The sequence below is a fragment of the Rhineura floridana genome, chromosome 2 (assembly GCF_030035675.1).
Source record: "Rhineura floridana isolate rRhiFlo1 chromosome 2, rRhiFlo1.hap2, whole genome shotgun sequence".
Classification (NCBI taxonomy): Eukaryota; Metazoa; Chordata; class Lepidosauria; order Squamata; family Rhineuridae; genus Rhineura; species Rhineura floridana.
This window is the reverse complement of record NC_084481.1, coordinates 97,540,066-97,558,737: the sequence shown is the minus strand read 5'-3', so window position 1 is coordinate 97,558,737 and position 18,672 is coordinate 97,540,066. Positions and strand designations below refer to the sequence as shown.

At 48.0% G+C, this 18,672-nt stretch overlaps 1 protein-coding gene across 8 annotated transcripts in view; it reads left to right on the top strand.

The window, feature by feature from the left end:
- Positions 1–605: 605 nt before the first annotated feature.
- The window catches only part of SLC43A1 (solute carrier family 43 member 1), a 30,772-nt gene continuing 12,705 nt past the window's right edge, over positions 606–18,672 (top strand). For 3 of the 8 annotated variants that reach the window (XR_009760572.1, XM_061609631.1, XM_061609636.1), the window contains exons 1-5: positions 1,172–1,447; positions 7,405–7,582; positions 8,846–9,056; positions 9,672–9,727; positions 10,194–10,270. Coding sequence is in view for 7 of the 8 variants with exons in the window: in XM_061609631.1 (XP_061465615.1) it covers positions 1,301–1,447; positions 7,405–7,582; positions 8,846–9,056; positions 9,672–9,727; positions 10,194–10,270 (669 nt within the window). In the remaining variant the exon portion in view is untranslated. Of the gene's footprint in view, positions 1,062–1,171; positions 1,448–4,933; positions 5,062–7,404; positions 7,583–8,845; positions 9,057–9,671; positions 9,728–10,193; positions 10,271–18,672 lie in introns of those variants that run through there. The other 5 variants (XM_061609634.1, XM_061609632.1, XM_061609633.1 and 2 more) reach the window with 5 other exon arrangements.

Sequence of the window (18,672 nt, the reverse complement as noted above, 5' to 3'; positions counted from 1 at the left end):
CTGTACTTCAGGGCAGCAGCACTGAATGTGTGCAGAGAAGAGAAGGGGAAGGCATAAGAGTGTGCAGAGAGGGTTTTATTTTTTAATGACTCAGTAGCAATACAGAGTAACGGTAAACCTAGCAACTCGCTATCTTGCAACACTCCCTTTGCCCCATGCATTTTTGTCCAGTCCAACTGCATCGGTATATCGAAAGAGCTGAATTTTTAAGCAATGCTTGCTCTGAAAAGGTCTTCAATATTTGCCGTTATTTTGTTTGTTGTAATAATTTCATATTTGCACGCACTATGGACAATAACGCACCGCGGTGCAAATATTACTGTGCTGCTGTTGCACACAAACGTAGCCTCACGACAGCCCTGGAAGGTAGGTCCGTTTGATTTTCGCCATCGAGGAGCTGAAGCGGAGAGAGAAACAGAAGCTCAAAAGGCCACCCAGTACATATGGCAGAAGTGTAGGATTCGAACTCAAGACTCTCCCAAGCTTCAGCGTTGGCACGTCACCTGCGGCATCCCATTGGCTCACTCCAAAGTGTGTGTGAGAGAGGCGCGAATGTGAAGCGCTAGAAGAAGGGGCTCGACCCTCCCGGGGAGAGAAAGCAGGCGTGTGTATGGGGGGGGGGGAATTATAGAAAAGAGACAATGCCCCAGGTGGCAAGTGGCCAGTTCCTTCTTTTCCTGGACTCGAGGTCTTTTGGCTCCACTTTCTCCCAGGTTCTTTTCCTTTTGATACAAGCACACACGCTGATGCCCTTATAAAGTAATACACGCGCATGTATATCTCTCCCCCCCCAAAAGGCAAACTGCCCCTGCAAGTGGCGCGGCATGCTTCTTTCTCCGGGGCGGCGGACTATCTCTCTGCAGAGGGCAAAAAGAACCGCACCACCAGTACCAACAACAGGCGACGGACTTTTCAAGCGCTGAGTAATCTTACCCCAGGAGGAGGGCAGAGTCAAGAGATTCCACTTCGCCCCCCCCTCCCCGCCAGCACTTTGCCGGCGGCAACTCATAGGAAAGGAAGGCGCGACTCCATTGCAGCCCGCCGGAGATCAGGAGCCGAGGGTGAGTTGATCAATTTGGGGAGGGGGGGGAGACGCAGCTTGGGGGGGTGCTGGATCGGAGCGGGGAACGAGGGTATGCGCGCGAAAATGTGCGCTGCAGGCGGGGCAGCCCTGGGTTAGCCCTGAAAGCCTGCTTTGTATCGCTGTTTAGCCTTTTGCCAGGCGGGGCTGCCTTTCCACGTGGCAGCAGCTTCCTCTCTAGGCTGAGCTGGAGAGAGGGCAAAATAAGTAACTTCGGCCATGGGTGGACTCCGTCAGCCGCCAGATATTTTCGGTGTGCTGGAGTTGGGGGAAGAAGGGCCGCTCAGGCCTGTCAGAAAGCGCGAAGAAAGAGAAGGGAGTGCGTGCGTGTGTGTGTCACCCAAATGGGGGTCGGAGCCGCTGAAGGTAGCTGGAATTGGGGGAAAGGGAGGGAGGAGCCGTGCTAAAATCAATAACCCCCCCTTCGCCCCAACTCACCAATGCAGTAGTTGCTCTTGAATGGCAATAGGAATTGATGGGACTTCTAACTAAAGGGATGTCGTGGAAACGAATAAAGTGGCAGGATCTTAAGAGGGACTTGCGGGAACCTTGCCGGGGTGTGTGTTCATAAATTGGAGGGTGGGTGTCGTGGAGGAAATGGAATCCCTGGGTTAGACGCGACTGCCTTGCAGTGTTTGCGTACTGGGGGGGGGTTGATTGTCTTTGCTGCTTTTTGGGGAGGGAAGCTAGGGCGAGCATGATTTGGCTTGCATTGGGAGCAGGAGTCGTCCAGGGAACTGTGGCTTTCATAAATGGCACCCTCCCCTAATTCGAGCCCTGTTCTTTTGCAACAGCTGGATTGCCTCGACTTCATTCCAAACAGATGTTGGCTCCTTTACCTCTTAACACCTCCTTGAAGGAAGGAGATTCCACAACTTCTTGGGGCAATTCTCTCCCCCTCCCTCCGCTTTTTTGCCATTAGGGTGCATTGCCTGATGTTCTTCAACATAAACTGTACCTGGCTTGAACCTGTTCCCTTTTGTTCTCTCCCAAACTTTAGCACGGCCTTTGCATACCTGTCGCCCTCCAGCTGTTTTAGACTACAGCTCTCATCAATTGTGACTCATAGGACTGTATCTCACCTGCATGGATCTTTTCCCAGGGACTGCGCTGGCCATTTGGGTCCATAGGGGAGGAAAACCCAGTTGTGCCCCTGCACAGTAATAGTAACTGATAGTCTGCTGTGTGCACTGCTGCCCAAATCTGGCTCAACCTGGCTATTAGGCTCTCTCTGCTCAAGCTATTGAGACCCCATGATGTCTTAATGAGATAATTTCCTGTCCGGAGCCATTGCTGAGGTGGTAATGACCAGCTGGAACCTGCCCTTCTCTAAAAGCAATGTGCTTCCCAGATGGTTTCCCGCCATATGCTGGTAGGGGAAATCGGGTTTTATTCTCTCCGTAGGTGCCCATGCTTTGCGATCTCTTCCTAAAGGTTCTTCTGTCCTGGTGGAGAATTGCTCACTCCCCCTCCTATTATGGCACAAACATAGTCAAGAAAAGGTTTTTGAATCCACATTAGGAAGGTTTGCTTAGACATCCCAAACTGCCACTTTTTCTCATGGCAAACCAATTCACCCCTCACATGCTGTCATTCAGCTAATGTGTGTGGGAGAGCGATTGTAGACATGGTGTTCATACATCCTTATTTTGCATCTTGCCGACATTTAGATTGTCAGATCCTTGGGACAGGGACCTGTTTCTTTTTCTTTTGTTTATGTTAAAGTGTCATGCACACAGGTGGTACTTTAAATAATAATGAACTAATATTGAAACATCCTTCAGATATGTATATATGCCTAAATATAGAGTTTTTTAGAAGGTCGCTATCAAGGTTTGGAATAAATTATGCAACTTGTCTTTAATATTCTTAATCTTCACTTTTTTATATATGAAGAACATCAGAAGAGAGCTTGCTGGATCAGGCCAGTGGCCCATCTAGTCTATAATCCTGTTCTTTCAGTGGCCAACCAGATGCCCACGGGAAGCCCTCAAGCAGGATCTGAGCACCACAGTACTCTCCCCTCCTGCATTTTCCAGCAACTCGTATTCAGAAGCACACTGATTTATTTATTGCATGCTTATGATTTTCACAGAATTTGGGAAGCTTCTTTTTCTCTCCCAAATTCCTTTTAGCTAGAGTGACTAGCTAAAGGCAGACAAGACTAGAACTGTCTGGAAGAACACACAGCGTTCAGAAAAGCTGCACCTAGTGAAATCCCATATTCCACACAGCTGTTAGGCGTTTAGGAGCTCTGCCCTCTTGTACAATCTGATCACCCTACCTAAGAGCTGTGTGGAACAAGAAGGGAAAGCTTGATGGGCAGCAGGAGATGTCCTGTTGCAGTTGTGATGTCTGGGGCTGATGGGAGCTGTAGTCCAAAACATCTGGAGGGCAAAACTTGCCAGGTTAGCAAAGGCTGTCCTATGGCAGGCTTGGTAGACCATCAGGGGGACAGTGCAGAGTGCAACAGCCTGACCCTCCTATGTTTATTTCAGCTCCCTTCTTAGTTAACAAACACTGGTGCCCAGATGTTTTTCCAAGTTTTTCCTGCCTCCATAAGGAACAGGAATTTGCTTTCTTTTAAAATGAAATTTCAGAATCTCTGGTTTTGGGCTAGAATAACATGCATCACTGTAGCGTATTATTTATTTCACAGTGAACGCTGCTGGATGAGATACGGAGAAAATATTTATGTATTCTAGGTCTGTAAATCATATCCCTTTCTTCTATATCACAGTATACTCAGAGAGGCTGTAAATAAAAACATGGAAACCTACTTTCAGTCAAATAGTTTTACCTTCCCACTTGTCTTTTTGAGGCGACTGCCTGAGGAAAAGTATGGGGCAGGAATGGAACATTTAATCCTTGACACTCAATTCTTCCCTTAGGACACGGGGTGGGGAATCTTTTTCAGGCCAAGGGCCTGAAGAGGGTGGGGCCAGATCCAAAAGTGGGCAGGGCCAAACATGTACACAATCACACACCCTTAACACATAAACACATTATACGTATGTATATCAGTTGAGGAACGAATGGAAGGGGTATTTTAATCTCTTACCATGTGTATGCAAACACATATGCAAACACATATCCACACAGTCACACACATACAACACACTTAACACATAATCACACACACCGCCCCTTTTTTCCTCCTGTTCCACCTCCCTCTTCACAGAAATAATGCATGTGGGGGGTTTAGACAAATCCATGAATGATAAGGCTACCATTGGCTACCATCCATGATGGCAATGTTCTCCCTCTACTGTGAAAGGCAGGATGCCTCCAAATGCCTGTTGCTGGGGAGCAGTGGGGAGAGAACTGTTGCACTCAGGCTGTGTTTCTGGATTTACACTGGTTGGTCACTGTGAGAACAGGATGCTGGACTCGATGGAGCACTGCTCTGATCCAGCAGGGCTCTTCTTATGTTAGCTCCATCGTGGTGCTGGGATGGGGATGAATCCTAAAGTTTAGGGTTTTCCCACTCCACCTGGGAAACTCACAGTATCTCAAGGAGGCTGGCCATCCTTCCCTTCTTTCTGTTGAGTGGATCAGCTCCTTTCTTTTAATTCCCACAATGTTCCCTTTGTTCCACAACACATTCCTGTAATAACGCGTTTCAAGCGACAGCTGCATTCTGGCAACATTCCACAGGCAACATCTGGGTTTAAGGTTCCCTTTAAAAAAAAAACACAGCTTCCATGCTAAATCATGTGGTTGCTACATTTTATTGTTTTTCATTCTACTTTTGGAGCTATCAGCATCTCTCCCCCCTGATTGTGCATGGATTGAGTGTCCTTTCTGGATTTCATTATCAAGCTGTTTGCTTCCCGTTCTGCCTCACTACAGGAAGTTTTAAATCATTTGTGGGCTACCCTGTGTCTGGGGAACTTCAGAAGTCTCAACTCCAAACATTCAGAATCAAAAGGCTACCTTCAGAACTCAGGAGGTCAGCATAACACTTGGAGCCTTTACAAGTAAGGATAAGGTTCTGTGGTTGGGCAATCTGGCTTGTGCCCTTTTAGTTAGTCACACGAGGGAGCCAGGTTTTCAAGCTTTCCTTCACAACTTCGAATGCTTGAGCCTTCTGCTTGTTCAGAACACTTCACCTGCATTTTCTCAGTAATGCTTACAACAGTCCTTTAAGGTAGGAGAGTATTACAGTCATCTCCATGTTATAGGTAGGATCTGAGATGTAGTGAGTTGCCTGCTTAGTGAATTTATGGCAGAGGTGAGAATGAGATCTGGGTCACATCCACACTATACATTTAAAGTACATGGCTTCACCCAAAGAATCCTGGGAACTGTAGCTTACCTCTCATAGAGCCCAGCACCCTTAACAAACTACAGTTCCCAAGATTCTTTGGAGGAAGCCATGTGTTTTAAATGTATGGTGTGGCTATGACCCTGAACTAGAGACCTCCTTGCTTCACAGCTAAAGCCTTGTGCAGTTGTTCAAACTGCGCAAGGTTAACATATGTAGTTGGATTACAGCTGCAGGGCCCATTTCTGATGTATATGTATTAAATGTAATGTCTTCAGGGAGTCCATGCACATTCAGTTGTATGCACACATGCTCCATGCAGACATTTAACTGGACATGTGTAGATCCTCTCCTTGTGGGCATTCACTGAACACAGCTGGAACAACTGCACAGGACTACGGTCTCTTAGCCACTATGCTACAATAGTTTATTTGTAATTTTTATTGATTTATTACACTTCCATCCTGTCTCTCCTTCAAGAAGCTCAAGGTGGTGTGCATGGCTCCTTCACCTCATTTTATCCTCACAACAACCTTGTGAGGAAGGGAAGGCTGAGAGAAAATGACTGGCCCCAAATCAGCCAACAAGCTTGATGGCTGGGTGGAGATTGAACCCAAGTCTCCCTGCTCTAACCACTACACCGTACACTGGCTCTCAACTGCAGTTACTTGAGTTAAAAACTTGAGTGTAACCCAGCCAAAGTTGTACACCTTTTCCCCTGTTGATTTCATGTGCTTAAAACTCAGATTGTGGAGCATACAGATGTTTTCCTTCAAGGAAGTCACATTTTCCCAATACCCAAAATGCAACTTACCATTATTATTTGTCATTGTAATTTTTTTAAATTTATAATCCACTCTGTCCCTTAAGTTGTGGATGGTTATTTGTAAATAGTTCACATTTCTTTTTTAACATTCAATCCCTCTTCCTAGGGAACTCGGGGAACTGTCACTCTGTGAGAGGAGTTGAGGGTCTCCTAACAACTCTCAGCACCCTTAACAAGCTACAGCTCCCAGGATTCTTTGGGGGGGAAGCCATGACTGTTTGAAGTGATATGATCCTGCTTTAGATATATAGTGCAGATGGGACTCTAGGGAGGGTAGTTGGTGCTCTGCAGTAGAGAGCAGCTGGCAGTTCTGCTAGATGCTCTTGCTGGGAGGGTTTGCAACTTCCTTTGCAGCATTAATCTCTCTTCCTGCTGCCTGGTTGTCCTTTCCTCCTTTCAGGAGCTGTGAAGCAACTGACAGTGTGGCTAAGTTCTCTGTGGGAGAGCAAGGGGCCAGATCCTAGTAGCCAATACGTTTGTGGCTTTGGGGAGTGGATGTTCCTCCTTTCCAGTGTGAAATAATGAAACTGAGGTTATTCTACTTTGGACACATAATGAGAAGACATGATTCACTAGAAAATACAATAATGCTGGGAAAAACAGAAGGGAGGAGAAAAAGAGGAAGCCCAAACAAGAGATGGATTGATTCCATAAAGAAAGCCACATACCTGAACTTACAAGATCTGAACAGGGTGGTTTATAACAGATGATGTTGGAGGTCACTGATTCATAGGGTTGCCATAAATCGTAATCGACTTGAAGGCATATAATAACAAAAACGCCTTCCTTACTTTAACTCTGCTGGCTGTAACCTGATCTTCCACTTTTAACATTTAAAAAGCAGCAGAAAGGCGACCCCCAGCCCAAGGTATCAGCATGAAGGCAGGATGTTGCATCAGGACTGGCACTAGTATAGTGCATAGAATAGAATGTGTTGTTTTCCTGATGTCTGGATATTCATGCACTTCTTTTATTCCCAGCTAAATCATGAAGCAGCATCTCCTATTTTGCTTTACACCCAGTTACTTTCCCGTGACAAGATAAGTCCCTGGTTATTGTTGCCAGTGGGGTAGTGGATAGCACGCTCCTATAGATCTCTTCTTCACTCCAGTTTGCAAAGCTATGTGAGACCCGCAGAGTGGAGGGCCTGTGATTTTTCTCCTTAAGGTCCTCAAGTATTGCGAAGACTGCAGAGTGGGAAAAGAGATGTCAAACTCTTTTTGCTTTCAGCCTGGTCTCAGAGCCAGAAGGAAGATGGCGCCAACCCTGCTGCAGGCGTACCGCCGACGCTGGTGGATGGCCTGCACCGCAGTGCTGGAAAATCTCTTCTTCTCAGCAGTTCTGCTGGGCTGGAGCTCCTTGCTCATCATGCTCAAGCAGGAAGGATTCTACTCCTATATATGCGTAGGTGAGATGGGGTGGCGTGGGGAGTTCCAGGGCCCTGCCTGCAAGTTTATGAGGTGGGGGGAGGGTTAGACAAATTCATAAAGTTGGAGGGGGTGGGCAAAGGTAGGGCATCCTGAGCACAGCCCTCAGCAAAGAGTATCCAAAACCATCTACAAGACCCCTTCCTCACTCTCTGCTCTTTTGAGGTCGACGGGCATCGCAGGATTGTCAGGATGTTTCTGACATTTTCGAAACCGGTCAGACTTGTTCTAGCAATGGGCCTTGGTGAGAGCGGGGAGCACACTTTATGAATGAGCCTGATTGAGAATGTTGTCCTGTGAGAAGAGACTGATCAAGAGGCTCACAGCAAAAGGACGCATCAGCTTCAGCCTTGGCAGGACTAACATTCAACTGCCTGTAGCTCTACCCCAGCCTTTGGCATCTGACAGAGAGGGATTTTAGAACCCATCCTATCCTCTTGATTGTAATCTGTTTTAACTGTTTTTAATATTGTATTTTTAAATTGTCATAACCTGCCCTGGTACTTCATGGTGAAGGGCAGGGAAGAAATAAATAAACAATACACCAAATTCATGTGGATGCAGTCCCCTGCCCCCCCCCCAAGGATGTGGGGTTTGTGTGACTGACTGAAAATGGCAGAATATGCATAGCAATGCAAGGTGGGCATGTTGTTGTTATTTACATTTATATACGACCTTTCCTCCAAGGAGCTCAAAGTGGTGTACATGGTTTTTCCCTCTCCATTTTATCCTCACAACAATCCTGTGAGGTAGGTTAGGCTGAGAGGTAGTGACTTGCTCAAGGTCACCCAGTGAGCTTCATGGGGATTTGAACCCTGGTCTCCCAGGACCCAGTCCAACTCTAATCACTAAACCACAGATAGATTTATTACACTGAGGGTTCTTGAGCGCTTCCACACAATGGCTTGCCACTGCTACCACTGTGGCGCATAGAGTGGAGCACAGCATTATACGTCCACATCATGTGGAATTTACTGATGTCAGTGCCTCATGTTCTGACGGTGGATAGGGCTGATGTGGAGACATGCCACATCTTATGCAGATACAATGTGGCAGGTAGCATTGCCCATCAAGGCAGTGGCAGGCATAAGCAATCAGAGACAGGCTGTTTCGAGCATTCTCCAAATGATAACCTCATTGGACAGGAAACAATTTGCCTGCGCTAGGATAGGGTGGGCGTGAAAGTGAGGCTTATGCTGGAGAGGGAAGAATCTCTAATCCAAGTTGCCTCATTCCCTTCCCAGATGCAAATGGCACCAATGCCGCAAATGGCACCAATGCCGCAAATAGCTCAGCTGCAGCTGACTCGTCCTACTCTTGGCCCAGCTGCGTGGAACAGGAGGAGATGCTCAACCTGGGCTTCACCATTGGGTCCTTTATGCTGAGCGCCGCCACTTTGCCTCTGGGGATATTCATGGACCGGCTTGGCCCCAGGCCTCTCCGCCTGGTCGGCAGGTATGGAGCAAAGTTATAGGGCAGTAGTGGAGAACCTTTTTCAGACCAAGGGCCGCGTTCCTTTCTGGGCAACTTTTTCAGGGCTCCGTGCCGGTGGTGATGGGGGTTCAGAGGCAAAAGTAGGTGGATCAGCTGGTGTAAACGTTAGCTTTGTACAGTAGGCTAGTTTCTACACTCATGCACAGGGTGTGAAGCAGGGCCAGTGAGGGGTGTGAGCTGGGGAGAGTTCTGAGGGCCAAATAGATAGGTCTGGACTGGAGGGCTGCACCTCGCCCATGGGCTCAAAGTTCCCCACCCCTGATCTTGGGTCTGGGGCAAATCTGCCTGGCTGAAAGAATCCTCAGGTGGGGGACAGTGCACTAGGGGCCACTGGCCAGTGGGTTCTTGTTCCAAAGGCAATTGACAGGGGTTTAGAGAGAATGGTTTCCTGAAACAGAAGGGCCTCCACTGGATAGGCAGCAGGGAAACCAAGAATGGATTGTGGTTTGGGAAGTCGGGGAATATGGGTGAGGTGTTTGGGGGTGTGTGATTTCCTAAAATGGTTGTGGGGCATCTCGTTGAAGGCATAACTTAGCCCCATGCTATTCTAATTCTTATCTATTGCTTTCTCTCCAGTGCCAGCTTTGCTCTTTCCTGTTCTGTCATGGCCTTGGCTGCCTCTAACCCACCAGGTGAGACTGGCAACGTGTCACTCAAATTGGTTTACTTAAGGGTTGCAGTGTGGAGAATCTTTCCTCCTTTCTGTCTTAACAGTCCTGTAGCTGCAAAGGAGGGTGACTACAGCTTCACCCATCCTGATGGTCTCCCGTCCCATTGCTGGACCAAGCAGGACTCTTGAGCTGCCCCCATGGTAGGCAGGTGTGGATCAGGAGTGATGGGACTTGTGGAGGAGAGGTGCTGGAGAAGCTGTGGCTGCCTCCTTCCTGGCTGCAGAGATGTTAAAAAGATGGGATGCTTCTCTACATTGCAGGCTGGCAAACCGTTTGTCTACTCCATCCCTTCTCTTAGCAAACTCACGTGGGGCTCTCAAGCCCTTCTGCTGCCCCACTCCATCCTCTGTGCCTTTTCTTTCTGCCACCCCCTTCTTTGTGGCCACCACCCACCTGCTCACCACACGTTTCTGTTCTGTCTCCCCAGTTCTTTCCCCGCTGATTTTCCTTGGCCTTTCCCTCAATGGCTTTGGTGGGATCTGCCTGACCTTCACCTCCTTAACCGTAAGTATGGGGGAAAGTGACGGTGGATTAGGCCGTTTGCTATATAAAGAGATGGGAAATATGTATCTCTAAATGACCAAGTGGAAATAGCAGGAGGTACCTCTTCCATATTTGCCCCATGCACACTGAAGAGCCTTTCACACGGCTTGAGTTCAGGCTGAGCTTTAAAGCAGGGAAGTGAGACCCTGTGGCCCTCGAGATGTTCTTGGACTCCCATCAGCCCTAACTAGTGTGGCCAGTGGACAGGAATGATATGAGCTGTAGTCAAACAACCTCTGAAGGGGCCAGGGATTTCCTATCCTGCTTTAGAGCAGAGCTTGGGAAAGTTACTTTTTTTAAACTACAACTCCCATCAGCCCCAGCCAGCATGGCCACTGGATTGGGCTGATGGAAGCTGTAGTTCAAAAAAGTAACTTTTCCAAGCTCTGCTTTAGAGTCTGTCTTGCACTGTCACTTGGGTAATGATCCTGTCACAATGTCATTTCTCTCCATTTTCACAATAGCTGAATAGATCGTGAATGGCTTGGCTGTTAGTTCCACTTGAGTCAGAGGAGTAACAGTGTCCCAGGAAACCCCTTCTCAGTGTAGAGGCAGTTCTTTTCTTTGGGGAGCTGAGGAAGCCTACAGCAGCAGTGGTGCAGAACTAGCTGCTCAGCACTGCTTCCTGCAGATCATGCACTCATTCCATATGTGTAGGGTTACATTGTCAGAACTGTACATCCACTACTGCCCATGATCTGTCCTTCAGTCATACTTCAGTCAGATATAAAACCCATTGCTCAAAATAAATTATGCAAAACAAAATATGCAAATGCATATGAATATTTATTGATCTGTGTGATTTGGCTTGGGATTTGGGTTTCCCTATAGAAGAACTTCAAGACACACACACAGACAGAGTCATCACTGAACCCAGGCAATCTGCCTTCTCCCAACCTGGTGCCTTGGACTACAACTCCAATCATCCCTGACTGTTGGCCATGCTGGCTGGGCTGATGGGACTTCAGCCCAACAACATGTGCAGGGTACCAGGTTATAGAAGGCTGCAGTCAATAGATAAAGGCTTAATTTCCCCTCCTAGGGAGGCAAATGAGGACAGGGCTTCTGTATCTTTAATAACAGTGTGTATTTTGGCACCTGTAGCTTTTCGTACAGCAAGTGAAAAAAGTTGAACCTACTGAAGTTCCTGGCTTTGTACAGCTGTTAAGCATACAGAAGCCCTGCCCCTGTCATCCTAGACAGTAACTGCTACTTGTTTCCAAGGAACAGAATAACCAGCCACAAGGAAGGAAGCACACGACAATTGGCTAACAGGCAAGACATGGCAGGGGCAGGCCTGGCCTCCAAGAGGTCTTCTGTATCTTTAAAAGTTGTGCAGGGGGAAGGGAGGATTCCACCTTGTGGTTTTTCCCATTACAGCGTTGCAAGAACACCTGCGCTTGGCTGACTTTCTCTTCTCCTAAAGATACAGGATCAGTCTCAGGCCCTGAACCTGGCAACCCTAGTTAGGAACATAGGAAGTTGCCTCATATTGACAGACCATCTGCTTGTCTAGTTCAATATTGTCCACACTGACTGGCACCGACTCTGCAGGATTTCAGTCAGGGTTCTCTCCCAGCCTACCTGGAGATGCTGGGGATTGAACTTGGGGCCTTTTGCATGCAAAGCAGAGGTGCCTATCACTGAGATACAACCCTGCAGTTGCACCATACAGCACGGATCCAGTGTTTTGTAGCACAGCCACGGTGGAAAAATCTGGCTCCTAGGTAAGGATCTTCATGGATCCCCATTGTTTTTACACAAAGTCACCCCCACACTGCCATCTAGGGGCTATATTGTAAGAATCTGCATAATAAAAATAACAGATCATTTTGTGGCACTATTCTGAGATGATGGTGGATTTGACGTGCTTGCCTGTTTCAGTTGATGAGGCTACATGAGGACCTGAGCCTCTGGTCTGTGTTTTGCCATGAAGTGCTACTTCTGTGATATTTGTGGTGTACGTTGTCAGTGCACATGGATGTGAGCTGAGATTAGACAGTGTATTTCTTTGGACTGCCTATAAAAATCACTAGCACTTATGCCTCAAGTGTACATTTTTGTACAGTAGCAGCACCATGAAGCATTAGATCTGTATTTTTTTACAGATGAGTCCTGTTCAGTTTGGCACCCATTGTAGTGGTAAGTGCAGTATAAATGGCAAATGGTGAAGGCAATACACATGGATATGAGCTGCTTGTGCCTTGCCTGTGAAGGTCTTGAGGACCCATGCCTGGGATCTAGATTTTTGTGCCATAGTGGTTCTACAAGATGCTGGATCCATGATTTTCACAATGCAGTCCCTGGGCATGGATATGAGCTGTGAGTCGTTGGAAATGTTTTGAGATCTCCACGTAAAAGCCATGATGATCCATGACATCATAGAAGGGAGATCTGGGTATTAACTGCTTTTTATCACATATTAAAAAGACTGATAAAGATCAAAGGATTATTATCCAAAACATGTGAGATCTTGGTGGATCTGGATATAGGATCAGACAAGGCTAATGTCAAATGGGAATAATTTCAGACAAAATACAAGTTCATTGTTGTGTGCTACCCAATAGTGAAATGTTTACTTTATAAGAAAATGTTTTATGTGTTTTTGTGTGATGATGTAATAATATCTGTTCTATGTTTCTTCCCACTGTAAATATAATGTAACCATTTCTTCTAGGAACAACAGATGAGGCCTTGTGGGCATAACATTTTCCACAAGTTGGAAGTATTCCTCCATTGGTCATCTGGGCCAGATATCTGGGGTAATCCGTTTGGAAAATTTGCCCTACTGTGGCATCCCATAGAACAGGATGGGCGCGGAACCTTTTTCAGTGTGAGGGCTGGATTGGAACTTGCCCAACCTTCCAGGGACTGCATTCCAATGGAGGGTGGTGCAAAACAGAGAGAGAGAGAGAGAGAGAGAGAGAGAGAGAATGCACATACCTCTATTCCTCCATTGACAGAAACACACAGCGCTACATACATGCATTCACACACTCATACATACGCTCCTACACAGCAGACATGTATGCATGCAGGTGCACATACACACACGACCAGCATTTCCAGGCCCCTCCACTCCAGCAGTGGTGTGGGTGTGGGTGGCTGGAAAGATCCAACTCTATTCTTTAGAAAGGATCTGGCCACACCCTTTGGTATCTGGCTTTGCACATTGTTGGCACCGCCAGAGGATCTCTAAAGAGAGATTTTATCTACCAATCTTTGTGCTCAGCACCATGCTGCTGAGATTGGAGATCAAAGATTCCTTTGCTGCCTTTTTACTGTCAAAGAGGGCTTATCTCCCATCTTATCACCAGTGGAGATGGAGAAACTGTCCCACACCTGGGCCTGATTCTCACAATCTGAAGGTGAAGGAGTGGACCTTTCTATGGGCTGTACTACTTCTGGCTGCGAAGCAGGGTGAGGAACCTTTTTCCAGCCAGAAGGCCATATTATGTCATGGGCAACTGCCGTCTAGGGGCAGCCTGCCAGTGGTGGGTGAAGCCAGAGTCAAAAGTGAGTGTGGCCAGAAGCCAAAGTAGGTGGAGCAACAGATGAGATTCTAGCCTTTGCGCACACATCTCTCCAGTCTCCATCCAGGAAGCGAGATGCATTCTCACAGTTCAAGGACATGTTCCAGCTAGGCAAAAGAGCTCACAGGGGCCCAGAGCAGGATTACTGAGGGGTTCGACCTGGGAGTGGGCTGTAGCCTGGGGAAAGTCCTGAGGGTAAGGCAGAGAGGCTTGATGAGCCGCATTTGGTTCCGGAGCCTGAAATTCCTCATCCTTGCTTTAAAGGGACTCGCAAAACAGAATACTCCTCCACAGAAGTAAACCCACCCACATAGAAGAGAAATGTCTAGCATAGCCCCCTCCTTGACATTTGTTTCCCCTCTTTGTATAGAGGAGCACTTGGCCATGTAAGCCTCTGTCCACAATTGGACGTGGTACAGGCCAGAAAGAGGCATCTGGACGGAGGGTTGGGGCTGGGGCTGGCATCTCCATGGGATAAAAGCATGAAGAGCGAAGCAGTCTCCCCATGAGACCATCATTAAAAGCCCAGGTGTCTGTTTTCTGTGAGTCTCTCAGTCCCGCTAGGTCTCTCATATGCTTTGTTTCTCTGTGTTGGGATAATTTATGTGATTTACTGTGTCTTGATAACAAGTTAATTTGAAAACAATCTGGTCTCATAAAGCTTGGCAATGAAGCTGATGCAAATCAGCGTGGTGGAATTCAGCCCTGCAGGTGGAGACATCTCTTTGCTGTGCACGCAGGTGTCTTCTTTCCATGCTCTTGTAACATGTGAGACCTTCTCTGTTGGTTGCAGGAACGTGTGTGTGGCTGTGTTTAGGTCTACAACTTGCCTGTATAAGTGTAGGGTGTGTGTTTTGTATTGTGTCTGTGTGTGTCCTCTTCAGGTGTCAGGAGGGACTTGCAAGCTGCCTCCTTCCTGTTTTGTGAGATTCCTGGAAGTGCTGTGTGTTGAGAGTAGAGCTATGTGGGTGACATGACCTGGCCGGGGTGACCAAAGGTGTCCCTTTGCCAGCCGTGTGGAAGAGGGCCTTTTGACAGGTGCTGGCATCTCGTCATCTGGGGCTGAGAAGCACTGCACCTGCTGGAATTCTCTTGTGATTTTTTTTAAAGGCACAGGAGCCCTTTCCTCCCTTGCTCTGGTCACCGCAGCACTAGGGAAGCCTACGCTGCAAGGTCTGTGTCGTGGCTGTGACCTTGTCAGGAAGAACAACTTTCCTCTTTCACAGATTGTTTGTCCTTGTCAGGTCAAGCCAATCCATGCTGCCAGAAAGAAAGGGGAAGCAAGTGATTCTGGGGTGGGAATATCTGGCCTGGTACTTACCTCACCCCTTTTGTTGTGGGGCTTTGTGCCCTGTTGTGTAATGCTTTGGACAGGCATAGTGAATGGTGTCTGTGTGGTCTTGCATCTTTCCAGCCCTTCACAGAACACACAAGGAAAGGCGATTACTTCACTATTAGATCACAGTGCCTTTTGGAAGAGGCAGGCCAAACCACCCACAGGGTACACATACATAGGCCAGGAAGGTGGCAGCCAGCCAATGAGAAAGCAGAGCTGAGCACCCCACCCCCTTTTCTCTTGCCTTAGGCAAGGGCATGTGTTAAAGAGCTGAAGCGTGGCAGAGCCACCCTGTACTCCACTGTTTACCAAAGCCAAGTGAAGGGTTGGCACCATGCCATGTCTCAGGGCTGTTCCAAAGGTAAACAGGGAGGAAACTAGAAGGTTCTCAGTCAAAGCATATTCACCTGGAGTGGCGTGCTAGTAGCTCAGTGGGTAGAGCACATGCTTTGCATTCAGAAGGTCTCAGGTCCAGTTCCTCACATCCCAAATTAAAATGGTATCTAGGCATCAGGCTGGGAAAGGCATCTCTGCCTGAGATCTTCGATTGCCTCTGTAGTCAGAGCAGAGATAATACTGAGTAGGAGGGTTGATGGCCGGACAAAATAAGGCAACATCATATGTTCAGTTATCTCTCTGATTCTGGTGCAGCTGTTTCTGAGTAAGGATGTTCAGGATCACAGCTGCTTTCTCCCCCACCTTGCATGCTAGAGACTCTGAAATCAATGCAGAAATTGGAATTTCCCTTCTGGAACTCCGCCTCCACTCTTGGAGGCAGCATGCTTTTGAATATTTATTTATTAATTTTATTATACTTATATACCGCCCCATAGCCGAAGCTCTCTGGGCGGTTTACAGTAACTAAAAACATTAAAACAAATATTATTTAAAACAGATCTTATAAAAACAATTTAAAACACAATTTAAAATTTTTAACAGTATAAAACACATGCTAAAATGCCTGGGAGAAGAGGAAAGTCTTGACCTGGCGCCGAAAAGATAACAGTGTTGGTGCTAGGCGCACCTCGTCAGGGAAATCATTCCATAATTTGGGGGCCACCACTGAGAAGGCCCTCTCCCTTGTTGACATCCTCCGAGCTTCCCTTGGAGTAGGCACCCGGAGGAGGGCCTTTGATCTTGAACGTAGTATACGGGTGGGTTTGTATCGGGAGAGGCGTCCCATCAGGTATTATGGTCCCAAGCTGTGTAAGGCTTTATAGGTCAAAACCAGCACCTTGAATCGAGCTCGGAAATATACAGGCAGCCAGTGCAAGCGGGCCAGAATCGGTTTTATATGTTCAGACCGTCTGGTCCCTGTTACCATTCTGGCCGCTGCATTTTGCACAAGCTGCAGTTTCCGAACTGTCTTCAAAGGCAGCCCCACGTAGAGTGCATTGCAGTAATCTAATTTGGAGGTTACCAGAGCATGGGCAACTGAAGCCAGGTTATCCCTGTCCAGATAGGGACGTAGTTGGGCCACCAACTGAAGTTGGTAGAAGGCACTCCGTGCCACCGAGGCTACCTGAGCCTCAAGTGACAGAGATGATTCTAGGAGAACCCCCAAGCTATGAACCTGCTCCTTCAGGGGGAGTGCAACCCCATCCAGGACAGGTTGGACATCCACCATCCGGTCAGAAGAACCACCCACTAGCAGCATCTCAGTCTTGTCTGGATTGAGCCTCAGTTTATTAGCCCTCATCCAGTCCATTGTGGCAGCCAGGCACCGGTTCAGCACATTGACAGCCTCACCTGAAGATGATGAAAAGGAGAAATAGAGCTGCGTGTCATCAGCATACTGATGGCAACGCACTCCAAAGCTCCGGATGACCGCACCCAATGGTTTCATGTAGATGTTGAACAGCTTGGGGGACAGAACTGACCCCTGCGGAACCCCATACTGGAGAGTCCAGAGTGCTGAGCAATGTTCCCCAAGCACCACTTTCTGGAGGCGACCCGCCAAGTAGGAGCGGAACCACTGCAATGCAGTCCCTCCCACTCCCAACTCAGCCAGTCTCCCCAGAAGGATACCATGGTTGATGGTATTGAAAGCCTCTGAGAGATCAAGGAGAATCAACAGAGTCACACTCCCCCTGTCTCTCTCCCGACAAAGGTCATTATACAGGGCGACCAAGGCTGTTTCCGTGCCAAAACCAGGCCTGAAACCCGACTGAAATGGATCCAGATAATCGGTCTCCTCCAAGAGTGTCTGGAGCTGGCCTGCAACCACTCGTTCAAGGACCTTGCCCAGGAATGGAACATTTGCTACCAGCCTATAGTTATTAAGATTTTCTGGGTCCAGGGAGGGTCTCTTCAGGAGTGGTCTCACTACTGCCTCTTTCAGGCAGCCAGGGACCACCCCCTCTCACAGAGAGGCATTAATCACCTCCCTGGCCCAGCCGGCTGTTCCATCCCTGCTAGCTTTTATTAGCCAAGAAGGGCAAGGATCCAGCACAGAAGTGGTTGCACGAACCTGTCCAAGCACCTTGTCCTCAAGCTGCACCAACTGAAACTCATCCAAGAAATCGGGACAAGGATGTGCTCTGGATACCTCGCTTGATTCACCTGTTATAACACTGGAGTCTAAGTCCTGGCGGATGCTAAAGATTTTATCCTGGAAGTGCCTAGCAAATTCATTACAGAGGGCCTCAGATGGTTCTACCTTGTCCCTGGGGCCAGAGTGTAATAGCCCCCGGACAATTCTGAAGAGCTCTGCTGGGCGGCAGAGTGATGATTCGATAGTGGCAGCAAAATATTGTGGGTTTTTTTGATGCCCCTACTGCCCCTAAATACAGCTTACCATAGGCACTTACCAGTGTATAATTGCATCCACCAGGAGTTCGTCTCCATCTGCACTCAAGCCGTCTCCGATATTGTTTCATCGCTCTCAGCTCTGGGGTATACCATGGAGCCATACGAGCTCTACACAGGAGAGGGCGCTCAGGAGCAATCATGTCAACCGCCCGGGTCATTTCTGTATTCCACAGTTCAACCAGGGTTTCGACAGGCGCGCCAGCCCTATCAGCCGGAAAACTCCCCAGAGCCCTTTGGAAACCATCCGGATCCATTAGTCTCTGGGGGCGGACCAACTTAATAGGTTCCCCAACCTTGCAGAGGGGGAAAGCCACTGTAAGTCTAAACTTCAGCAAGCAGTGATCTGTCCATGACAGAGGGACTGATGTAAGGCCCCCCACATTCAGATCACCAACTCCATGGCCAGTTGCAAAAACCAGATCTAGAGTATGCCCTGCTACATGTGTTGGGCCAATGGCGTATTGGGACAGTCCCATGGTTGTCATGGAAACCATGAAATCCTGAGCCGCCCCAGATAAGGTGGCCTCAGCATGGATGTTGACATCCCCCAGAACCAACAGTCTGGGGAATCTCAACAGTACACCCGAGACCACCACCGTCAGCTCAGCTAGGGAGTCTGTTGGGCAGCGGGATGGACGGTACACCAACAGAATCCCCAGTCTGTCCCATTGACCCAACATAAG